The 12,120-nt window shown below is 39.2% G+C and overlaps 1 protein-coding gene across 2 annotated transcripts in view; it reads left to right on the plus strand.

The window, feature by feature from the left end:
- The window catches only part of asap2a (ArfGAP with SH3 domain, ankyrin repeat and PH domain 2a), an 80,270-nt gene that overhangs the window by 35,570 nt on the left and 32,580 nt on the right, over positions 1 to 12,120 (plus strand). For both annotated transcript variants that reach the window (XM_077240054.1, XM_077240055.1), the window contains exons 3-5: positions 4,705 to 4,850; positions 5,294 to 5,368; positions 10,536 to 10,585. In XM_077240054.1, coding sequence (XP_077096169.1) covers positions 4,705 to 4,850; positions 5,294 to 5,368; positions 10,536 to 10,585 — 271 coding nt within the window. The remainder of the gene's footprint in view (positions 1 to 4,704; positions 4,851 to 5,293; positions 5,369 to 10,535; positions 10,586 to 12,120) is intronic.

Consider the following 12,120-nt stretch of genomic DNA (forward strand, 5'->3'; position numbering starts at 1 on the left):
TTTTGAAGGTGATCCTGAAAATGGCTAATGTAGCAGTCATTCTGTTCCCCCAAAACTCATTCAGACAGCCACAGCACGGAAAGCTGCCAGCTAGGTTTGAGTTACCGTAAGAAAGAACACAGCTTGGATCCAAAGTTTTGTCATTGCAGACGAGCGGGAGATGTGCAGAGCTCATATGTCGCTTTAAAAACAAAGCCAGATCCAAATGCACAGTCGGCCACTGCGGCAGAAAACAAGATGGGGTGTTTAAAGTCCAAACACAGCCTGTGTTGAGGCTGTACTCACCACCGGGCCTGGAGATTTATTGTCATAACAATAGCGGCGTCAACAGCTGTACGTAAAGATCCCTACTGTGAATGTCAAACCGTGTCGAAAGTCCAGACAACATTCTTTAGTGAAAAAATATTTGTAGAATGCAATGGGACTGGCATTATCAATAGGAAATTGGTATATGAGGTCAGGAAATTCTGCAGGCCTGTAATGAGATGTGATGAGTCACTGATGCAGCTGGTGGTTTGAACGAACAGGTTTTTACAGCTCATAATCAGACACTCTCCCACTGCTCTCCTTCCTCTGGAGAAAGACAGAGGTGACTTACATTTTTTAAGTTGCATGAGAGTCTCAGAATCTGTCATAACTTAATCAAAGTACAATCAATATATGCTAATAATGATATTTAGAATTATCAACAGGCACTCTCATCCAGACTGATTTTTGTTCCTAAAGATTTTACACTACCAAGTAGTTGATCGGATGGAAACTTCTCCATTAGCTTAATGTCTGTAGACAACATGGCATATAGGCGAAGGAAAAACGCTTTTACAGTAATCCAATTATATTCCTTCTGGTAACTGAGGGTTATTTGCTAGAAATTTATGTGTTTGTACTTCAGCTTTGAAATCCCTTTGAGGGAAGTAAAAAAGTAAAAACCCATTCTGTCTGTTCTACACTATTAAAGGGATAGTTCACCCAAAAATGTAAATTAGCCCATGATTTATTCACCCTCAAGTCATCCTAGGTGTATATGACTTTCTTCTTTCAGACGAATACAGTCGGAGTTATATTAAAAAATGTCCTGTCTCTTCCAAGTATTTGTCTTAGCAACATGCAAACATCACATATTTCAGAATCAATTGTACGTTTTTGCACTTTTCCGCTAAATGTGTGATGCTAGTGACCGTTAAAGCCTAAATTTAGACTGTTTTTTACTCGTGCTTTAGGTTATGCGTACAGTTTACATGATGTACATTCCATCATCAGCATAGTATATGCGCAACCCAGTTTTTCTAATCGTGCATGCTTTGTACACTCAGCTTTCACATGTGGCATTTTTTTGGGGCTAATTAGCTGGTCAACAAGGTAGCAACATACAGGTCCTTCTCAAAAAATTAGCATATTGTGATAAAGTTAATTATTTTCCATAATGTAATGATAAAAATTAAACTTTCATATATTTTAGATTCATTGCACACCAACTGAAATATTTCAGGTCTTTTATTGTTTTAATACGGATGATTTTGGCATACAGCTCATGAAAACCCAAAATTCCTGTCTCAAAAAATTAGCATGTCATGAAAAGGGTCTCTAAACAAGCTATTAACCTAATCATCTGAATCAACTAATTAATTATAAACACCTGCAAAAGATTCCTGAGGCTTTTAAAAACTCCCAGCCTGTTTCATTACTCAAAACTGCAATCATGGGTAAGACTGCCGACCTGACTGCTGTCCAAAAGGCCTTCATTGACACCCTCAAGCAAGAGGGTAAGACACAGAAAGAAATTTCTGAACAAATAGGCTGTTCCCAGAGTGCTGTATCAAGGCACCTCAGTGGGAAGTCTGTGGGAAGGAAAAAGTGTGGCAAAAAACGCTGCACAACGAGAAGAGGTGACCGGACCCTGAGGAAGATTGTGGAGAAGGACCGATTCCACACCTTGGGGGACCTGCGGAAGCAGTGGACTGAGTCTGGAGTAGAAACATCCAGAGCCACCGTGCACAGGCGTGTGCAGGAAATGGGCTACAGGTACCGCATTCCCCAGATCAAGCCACTTTTGAACCAGAAACAGCGGCAGAAGCGCCTGACCTGGGCTACAGAGAAGCAGCACTGGACTGTTGCTCAGTTTTGCATGTCATTCGGAAAACAAGGTGCCAGAGTCTGGAGGAAGACTGGGGAGAGGGAAATGCCAAAATGCCTGAAGTCCAGTGTCAAGTACCCACAGTCAGTGATGGTCTGGGGTGCCATGTCAGCCGCTGGTGTTAGTGCACTGTGTTTTATCAAGGGCAGGGTCAATGCAGCTAGCTATCAGGAGATTTTGGAGCACTTCATGCTTCCATCTGCTGAAAAGCTTTATGGAGATGAAGATTTCATTTTTCAGCACGACCTGGCAACTGCTCACAGTGCCAAAACCACTGGTAAATGGTTTACTGACCATGGTATTACTGTGCTCAATTGGCCTGCCAACTCTCCTGACCTGAACCCCATAGAGAATCTGTGGGATATTGTGAAGAGAAAGTTGAGAGACGCAAGACCCAACACTCTGGATGAGCTTAAGGCCGCTATCGAAGCATCCTGTGCCTCCATAACACCTCAGCAGTGCCACAGGCTGATTGCCTCCATGCCACGCCGCATTGAAGCAGTCATTTCTGCAAAAGGATTCCTGACCAAGTATTGACTATTGTGTGCATAACTGAACATAATTATTTGAAGGTTGACTTTTTTTTTTTGTATTAAAAACACTTCTTTTATTGGTCGGATGAAATATGCTAATTTTTTGAGACAGGAATTTTGGGTTTTCATGAGCTGTATGCCAAAATCATCAGTATTAAAACAATAAAACACCTGAAATATTTCAGTTGGTGTGCAATGAATCTAAAATATATGAAAGTTTAATTTTTATCATTATATTATGGAAAATAATGAACTTTATCACAATATGCTAATTTTTTGAGAAGGACCTGTATTGGCCAAAATAAACTTAAGAAACGGAACAACAATGTTCTACTAGTGATCACAACCACAAAAGATGCCTGCTTTGAAGAGCAGTTGTGTTAGGGGCAGATACTGGACGATGATGAAACATTCTGGTGCGCAGGTGTCAAGCACCTTTGTTCGCACAAGGTTGCATGATATCAAATGCATACTTTAAAAGATTATCCATTCTCTAAGCGTTCACGACTAAACTGAAGTATATTTTGGGCTTAAGACATTGCTGTCTATGTTGAACATCTCAGATAATTTTAGTGTCAGGATGTTGGTTTAGAAGACATCTGACTATTTTTACGCTGTTTTGGAAAACTGCTTTTTAAAAAAATAAATAAATTCAGTTCCTGACTACTACATTGGATATCAAGCTAATAGGAATCTGGACTCCCTGCGTTTGAACTGGAGTTAGCAGTTTTTACTAATGCATATACTGCACATTTGTGGTCTCGCTTGTATTTATCAAGCGTTTATTTATTGAAGCAGGTGTAGCCATTCATCAAACTGAATAGGCCATAGACATACAGCATAAACAGATGCCCTATCCCTGCTTTCCCAGTCAGGTTTAAGAAACCGTGGTTTCAAGATTGAATGGAATCTCCTCAGCATATGACCTTCAGATATCCATTATCCTTATTAGCCTGTATCGAATTACCATGCCTGTTGTTGTGACCTGGGCAGTGCTCCAAGTCTACTCAAGCACATGAGCGCTAAGATCTGCTAGAGTGCATCTCCAGGTCTTTCTTTTGTTTTTGTGATGTGATGTTGCCACATGGCCCCAGTTCTGGACTAGCTTTAGGGTGATAGCATACCACCGCCTCACTTCCTGTCCCATTGTGTCCTTCCTATCGAGATACAATAGGTCACCTAAAGAGAAAGCTCTCAAGCTAACTATCGCAGACTGCACTAAAAGAAATCAGTTATGAATAAATTATTCATCATAAGAAGGCATTGACTATGTAATACTACTATATGGCTATTCTTGGCGACAGTCTCTGTTTGAGGAAATTGCGCTGGATAACTTAACTAGTTGTGGGAAGACGTTCACCCACGAGGGAGTCTCGGAAAAAGCTCCAGGTGTTGATTACAAACACGTTGGCACACTGACTAGCATCCCGACATGTCTGTACTTGTAAATTACACATTTTCCCTGCAGACAAACTATGGGGAGTTTGTAACACCACTGCATGAGTGAATTACATGCTTGCTTGTTTTTATCTTTTATGCTTTGCCCCTGGAGAGGATGACAACTGGGAGATTGATGGAATTAAAAGGAAGTTCTGGGTTTTTGCATTTGTTTTTCCATCAGGCTCTATCAGGGTCTTTTTGTCTTGCCATACAATAACAATGAACAGAGTGTGGAAAAGACTCTTTAAAACAATAAATACACTATATTGTGTGTTGGTGGTTGGACAAAGTAGATGTGAATAGGTGGACTGTAACTGATAATGCTGGAATACAAGATTTCCACAATCTGGAGGAAAGAAAGCAACAGTAGGAAAGAACAATATGAGGGGAAGAAAAGCACGATACTGCTACTGCAAAGAATATTAGGCTTACGTGTGTGTGTAGACCTTTATAAACTTGTTATTTTTCTTTATTCCATTATTCCAAGTCTACATAGAATTTAGTGGCTGTTTTTAATTGAATGAAATTAGCCACATTTTAAAATGCTTATGGATTATTTAAGTTTTGATGTAGGAAATATTGACTTTCTGTTTGTAGCTCATGTGGAGAACGAGGAGCAGTACACTCAAGCTCTGGAGAAGTTTGGAGAGAATTGTGTGTACAGAGATGATCCTGACCTGGGATCAGCATTCCTGAAGTTCTCAGTCTTCACCAAGGAACTCACAGCCCTATTCAAGAACCTGGTGAGGACACTTATTTTGCGTTTATGTGATTTTTATGAAGAGCAAATGGGTTTCAAACATCTTACCTTTCAGCTGTTAATGTGCTTGGACCTCTGGGCCCAAAAGCTGATCTTGAGTCATTGGTCTACAGGGTGGATCAACTTTCATGGAGGTGTTTTAGCAATTACTGGTATTTTTACCTCAAATAGGTTGAGCATTTGTTGTCAGTCATTCTGAAATTTATGATTTGGAATATTTTCTTGTTATTTTTTGCAAACCTAATGAATAATTCCTCTAACGTTGTGTTTGTATGAATACTACTCAAACACTCAAATTTTTCTCCCGCTGCAATTGACTGTTTTGTTTCCTCGCCGCCTTGTCTATCTCTGATTGTTGTAATAAGAAAGACAATTTCACAGCTGGGAAGACAGACATTTGTCTAACGCTGTGCTTTCGCTCTCTAGTTTCAGAACATGAATAACATCATTACCTTCCCATTGGACAGTCTGCTGAAGGGAGATCTGAAAGGGGTTAAAGGGGTAAGTTCATTACTTTAAGTCTATAAATGCTTTTTCTCTGCTTTTTGGCAGTTTATCAGCAGCATATTGATCAGTGCTTGTCTCAAGGTGTTTTAGGCACATGCTAGTCAGCCAATGCACAGTGGATTTGGATGTGTAATATTCCTTGGCATGCAGATCTTGAGTTTCATACGTAATCACATTACTTTTTGCAAGAATTTACACCATAATTCCCTTTTGTGCATTTTATTTATGTTACATTTTGTCAGAAATTGACAACTCCGTCATTTGAAATCTGTGGTGGTGTTCTTTTTTGGACAATTTATTACCAATGCAACTTTTAAACATAATGTTCTTATGTAACGCTGTTGGTTGAATATGTTTGGCGGAAAGTCTAATACCAGTCTTAGACCTCTGTGTGTCTGTTTATGCGCACATGAACACGCTTGAGTGAAAAACAGCTGGTAGCAGCTTTATACTGAACTTATTCTCAGAATGTTCTTTTAGGCCGCCTCAGTTTATTAATGTCCACTGTGATCTCCTGACCTTCTCTGCACCACGTGACTCTGTCTTGTTAGCTCTAGCGGAGAATCTGATGTGATTTACTCCTAATGAGGCGCTTCACTCAGCTCCCTGTTTCGTTTCCCTGGAGATCTCTCTCTCTCTCTCTCTCTCTCTCTCTCTCTCTCTCTCTCTCTCTCTCTCTCTCTCTCTCTCTCTCTCTCTCTCTCTCTCTCTCTCTCTCTCTCTCTCTCTCTGTGATGGGGTTAAAAAGACATTCTGCTTGGGTGATGTGATTGTGTCATGTGAAGTGTATGTGCAGTTTGTAGTATGTGTAATGTGTAGTTAAAAATGAAAGGACAGTTAATGGTTAACTGAATCAGTGAGACCCCTATAGACTTTAATTGGGCCTTAATAGTGACTTATTGTAATGTGTTGCACAGTGACCTAAGCGTTTCTCTCCATCTGAGGTAACATTCACAACATCACTGCCTCTCAGCACTATTTCTCATACTGAAGGCCTGTTCATGCCAAGACGAAATGTTTTGATTTAAAAATTTGCTGTGATAAACATTTTAATTTGAATGTGTCTGTGTAAACTGATACCGAATATACGTATGCCGTCAATGCAACAGATATATTTTACGAAGAGATGTTTTTATCTGTTTTCCATTGCACTGTGAAAAACTGGTCAACTAATAACATTCACGCTGTTGTTCACATGTCCTGAGCTGTTGCTGTTACGTAAAAGTACGACTTGTGGAACTCACGAAAAGAGTACTTTGTTAAATGACAATGAATAGTGGAGGGAGAATCTGTTGCTCTTTCGTTACTGTACTCTTGTACTGTATCTGATGTTGTTTGATAAACACCATAGCGAATACATAAAATCTGAATGCTTTTCGAAAACACGTAAATACCGGTTGACTTCCTTTCTGTGACAAACAGAAAAGTGTAGTTGTGCAGCTCTTTGTGTTCTAGGGTAACCTGGGAATTTATGCTTTTCTTATAAGCGCCACCTACTGTCAGAGACAAAATTAGCATTTTCATTCAGCTCTTTTGCTGTTTTTTTCATATTGGTTTTGAAAAGACAAATCGCATTAGAAAATTGTACTGTATTTTCTTGCAGAACATTTTTGTTGTTGTAAACAGGCCTTTAAGGTATAAGAGTTTGTAAATAGAAATGTTTATATTTTTTTTTTTCTATAATTACATTATTAATATTTGTATTATATTTGATACATATATAAGATTAAAAAATATATAAGATTTAATTATTTTGAAAATTATATTTATATTGTGTATTATATTTATTAATATAAGAAACTATAAAGTCACAATAACAAGAAATATTCAAAAATAAATTTGAGATATAAAGTTGCAGTTACCTTTCTATTTTTCTCTGGCGAACTGACTTGATTAAAATGATTGGTTAAAATAAGTAAGTAGTTTGGTCTCAACCCATGCAGAAGCGTCAGATTCTCATATAAATCCACCTCAGATGAAGATGTAATTCCTTCTTTGTGTCAGTTTTTTTGTTTGATTGGGAAAATACCGGCGGCTGCCTCGATTAACCTGCAGGTATGGAATGCTAATGGTCTCAGAAGGGTTTGCATCAGCATTGTGCTTGATTCTGAGCGCACTAGGGGACTGCCGTTAACGGGTGAAGATGACAGGCCATCATTCCAGTCATTAACCTGAACCCGTGCCTCATTAACCCTTCAACAAATGGATCTTTTAAATAAAGTGTCTTTGGTGTCATTACAAGGTCATCTGTTTTGTTACTTGTCTTTAGATCCACAGTCTGTAAATATTTGTAAACCAAAATTAATCCTGTACAAAGTGTTCACTGGATACACAATGTTAATGAATTCAACCTTGATGTAAATGGTACGGTTTGTAATATGTCAGAAAGCTTGAAATCATGCCAAAACCCCTCAACTTGATGATGCTGCTGTCTTTTCCTCAGCCGCATCTATTGTCTTACAGTGTGTGTTTGTGAGTGACACATCCTCTGTTCAGTCAGCCCACTGACTTTGCTGGAGTAGACGGTTTTGTGGGCCTCAGAGGGAGTGATGTCAGCGTTGAAGCCCGCTGGGCTGTGAAACCCACCCACTCGAGCTTTTTTAGACCCCTCTGGCTGATAGATGATGTGGTCTCAAAGTCCAGGTGATGGCATTGTGACTCAGCTTGTTGGAGATATGTTCCCTGGTGCTGTGTGGTGAGAAATGATGATTTATAGTTCTGCTCAAAACGGTGTTTAATGTCACTGGCATTCAGGAATGTTCATCTCTCTTTCTCTCTCTCTCTCTCTCTCTCTCTCTCTCTCTCTGTCCCTTTTCTATGTTCATGAGTGAATTGGCTGAATTGCTGAAAGGTCATTCTCTGAATCCTGAAGTGGCCCTTTTGGTTATTGAGATCTTTCCTGTAACGAGCCATGAAGATCTCTCTAAATCAAACCTCAAGAATGTTTTTAAAAACAGCAGCAGACTAGACCTTCATCTAACCACCGTTTTAGTATTCGATTAATCTGTTGATTATTTATTTCATTAATCAGTTATTTCACATCTTGCACCATGCTCCTCCTTCAAACAATGTGTCTGATATAAAAGTCTATATAATATATGCTTTTATTGGGTGCAAAAGTTGATACAAATCTAATCCTCTTCCAAAACAATGGCAGGGTCACAATGGGATGCTGGTGGAGGACTTGCTTCTCCAAAATACCCCGAAGTGGCTCAAGAATTTCAGATCTGGTGTCTGTGCAGGCCTTGGGAAATGTGAGAGAATGGTTTGATGAACATGAAAGTGAAGTTGAACAAGTATTGCTCTGTGAATTGGTGCATTATCATGCTGATAAACCGCACCGCCTTTAGTGTACAATGTTTGAACCATTAGGTGCACATGGTCCTACAGTGTTTCTGTAGTCGCTGGCAGTGGCATGCCCTTCAAGCACAGTAGGGGATGCCATGATATTGTAGCCCAGCAAATGAGCTAAATAAGCCAGCGATATGCTAACCCCGGGGTCGGGAAGTTCGGTCTGGACTCGATCCGTTGAGGAGGTATTATGCCCAAACAAAAATAGTTCGGACCAATCAAATTGTCAGGGCGGGCTTTATACGATGATGGACAGATGAGCAACCATAGACATCATATCTATGTGAGCAGAGCAACGGTAACGTAACCATCCACGATCCACGTCATCAGAGCGCTTGGGTTGAATTCATGGCTGCCGCTGGATAACTGAGTTGTGTATGTTCCGCTATCGCGTGTGTTATAGAAGATATAGACAGCGCATTCATTTTAGAAGAGGAACAGAGAACCGCGATCAAGGCATTTGTCGATGGGAAAGATGTGTTTGCCGCCCTTCCTACGGGATTCGGAAAAAGTTTAATCTATCAACTTTAATCTATCTCTCAACATACGTCACTCACTCCGTTGCTCTGATTGGTTCTAGGTCTATCCAATTGAGTGCAGAGGCCTTTTATTTCTTAGTTCGGTTGACACACGCCCCATAATCACAGCCTAATGGAGCCGTTTCAGACTCACATTCCGACTATAATCTGAGTATGACGACGATAGGCTAGCGATATGCATCTTTCAATGTTCTTTTGAACTCTCTCATTATGTTGTGTGGATTGCAATATTTTATGTACATCTGTGCTATTGCTCTGCTTATGCAACCTTCACACTCTGCTCTTACCTATGGAATGTGAAATCTGTGAAGATTGGCCACCAGGCCGCGCATATATACACTAGGCGAGAAACCTCCAACACTATATTGGCCAGAGTTTTTAGTTTCATTGTTCAACCCCTGTGTAGGCATGTAATTGATGTAATTTGAATTAACAAATTGCCACATCACACCCCTGTTTGAATGGGCACGACACTTCCTGTCTCTTCTAATTCATATTACACTTATTCAGGTTTGGATGTATGTTCTTGAACTCATTTTTCTTGTCAAACTCCTCTTACCGAGACATTTTGCTGGCACAAATGAGTCTTCTTTCCACACAACTCAAGCTGCGTGTAACATCTGTTATTGAAGCGCATAAGCGGAGTGCATAGGACTCTTAGGAAGTCCCTTTACAAACACAGCCTTCTGTTACTGGTGTTAACCCTCGGTAGAGCTGCTGCAGAACACTCTGTTTGTACAAGCAGAGAATTTCCCTAAAGCTTTCAGATGATGTCATTACAAAAAGTAGCCACTGGCATCACATCAGGTACTTTCTTTATGAGCATGACATCATGCGTGATGATGCACACTGAGTCTGGCAAATGAGCGGTGATTTTATGCCACTATTCTGCTAATCTAAGTCTCAAACGGCATTGCCATTTTTGTGCAAAACACAAGCTCCAATCTGATTGGCTGGCTGATGCATCCAGTCTAAACAATCTTGATAATTTGCGTTAATGTTCCTCAATGCATTCAACACAACCAATGAGCTAACATCGAATTGTATTGCAATGCTGAAGGCATATCATGATGTTCAGAGGAAAAAACATTGCATAAAATTCTGCAACCTGGACCAGACATTATGCTGGTAGTGAAACGTCTAGCTTTTTGAGACAACGCTGATGCTCAGGCCTGTTTTTCTTTAGTTATTTGGGTTACACTGCGGAAGTCAAAATGAAAGTTGAGTCATACGTTTGTCTAATGAAAATCCACTCTCTCTCTCTCTTGCAGGATCTCAAGAAGCCCTTTGATAAAGCCTGGAAAGACTATGAGACTAAAGTGTAAGACATTTTCAAATAATCTAAAACCATTGATTATTTTCTGTCATGCGTGTTTGCTTATGTTTATATCTTAGTCTAAAAATTAATCAAATTAAAAGGAAGCATCAGTTTCCCGAGTGCCAAAATGAAGAATGAGTGCCGCCCAGCACTCTGGATAATGAGCTGTCATTGTGACCACCTCACTTCCTGTACTCCTATCCTATGCTATCACACTGATTGTTGTGCATGCCACAATGTATGACATTTATAGAGCACTTCTTATATATTTCCCAAGCTGCAAGGGACATTCTTTACTGAAAGGGTAATATATTTTCTTATAACACATCATTTGATTAATTGATTTACCTTTAAAGGCAGGTGCTTTTTATGGTTTTGTCTTTATAAATATCATTGCTGTTTTCCATCATCGGCAGTTTGGCTCAGTCAAATACATGTTTAACTTGCCCATCACTGGATATAATCTCCGGTGTCTGATTGTGACCAATACCTTCATGTTTCCAGACAGAAAGAAACAAAACCAGCCTCTAATGTGACACTGGCCCTAACTCCATTAAACTGGTTTTCATCGTCACCACCGCTACAGTTTGAGTTCTCTTCAATCTCTGTGTCTGTGCAAAGCTTTCGGCTTTCTCGCAATTTGCAGTTTGCGTGGCAAGCTTCATTAGTGCAAATATCCTGCTGATGAGTATGCTAGTGATCTCGCTGTGTTTGTGTAATAGAGAATCTGAAAATAAATGTGGTGCCTCGAGAGAGCAGGTGAACGGCAGGAAACATCAATTCGCGATTCATATTTACTTCGTTTGCGTGTGTTTCTTTCTCCCAAAGATGAAAGCAACACTCCACCATTTTATGTTAATTTATTTTTTTATCTGGTTTGATATTGAACATGATTTGTTTTCAGTAAAAATGGTGGACTGTTCTTTACAGTCACCCGTGGAAGTGATGTGCTGGCATGAGGGAGTCTGTTCTTCCATCGGTCAGATGTACAGATGCAATACCTCACTGTAATTAATCACTGTCGGGGAAGGTACTCAGAAAAACGTTAGCTATATTTTTTTCTACTTTTTATGCCTTTATTGGAGAGGATATGTATATGTATATGTGTATGTGTATGTGTATATATATATATATATATATATACATATATACAAGAAGTAGAAATATAAAGAATGTTATACTATTGACAATGAATAATTAATATGACCAAAAAATATTATTAGGAGTATTTCGTTAAATATTTATTTTACTACACCACATTCAGTTGTCAAGTTTTTAAAAAAAATCAAAAGTAGATTAAAAAATATTAAATAAGCTTTCATATTTACGTGTATTATTATTATCTGGCTTTTGCAATGAAAATAGTCACAAAAAAATTTGGCTACAAAAAAAAGAAGAAAAAAAAGAAAACCTTGCAATGCAAGGACTTGTGGAAACTTTGAGTGGTGCAAATTAGTCAGCAAGTTTCTGAAACGGTTCATTGAATATCATTAAAATATTCTTTGGAACCATTAAGTAAGTGTTAGAACAGGTTCACT

This window comes from Siphateles boraxobius, unplaced genomic scaffold (assembly GCF_051911475.1).
Source record: "Siphateles boraxobius isolate OS27281-9 unplaced genomic scaffold, OSU_SipBor_1 22, whole genome shotgun sequence".
Taxonomy (NCBI): Eukaryota; Metazoa; Chordata; class Actinopteri; order Cypriniformes; family Leuciscidae; genus Siphateles; species Siphateles boraxobius.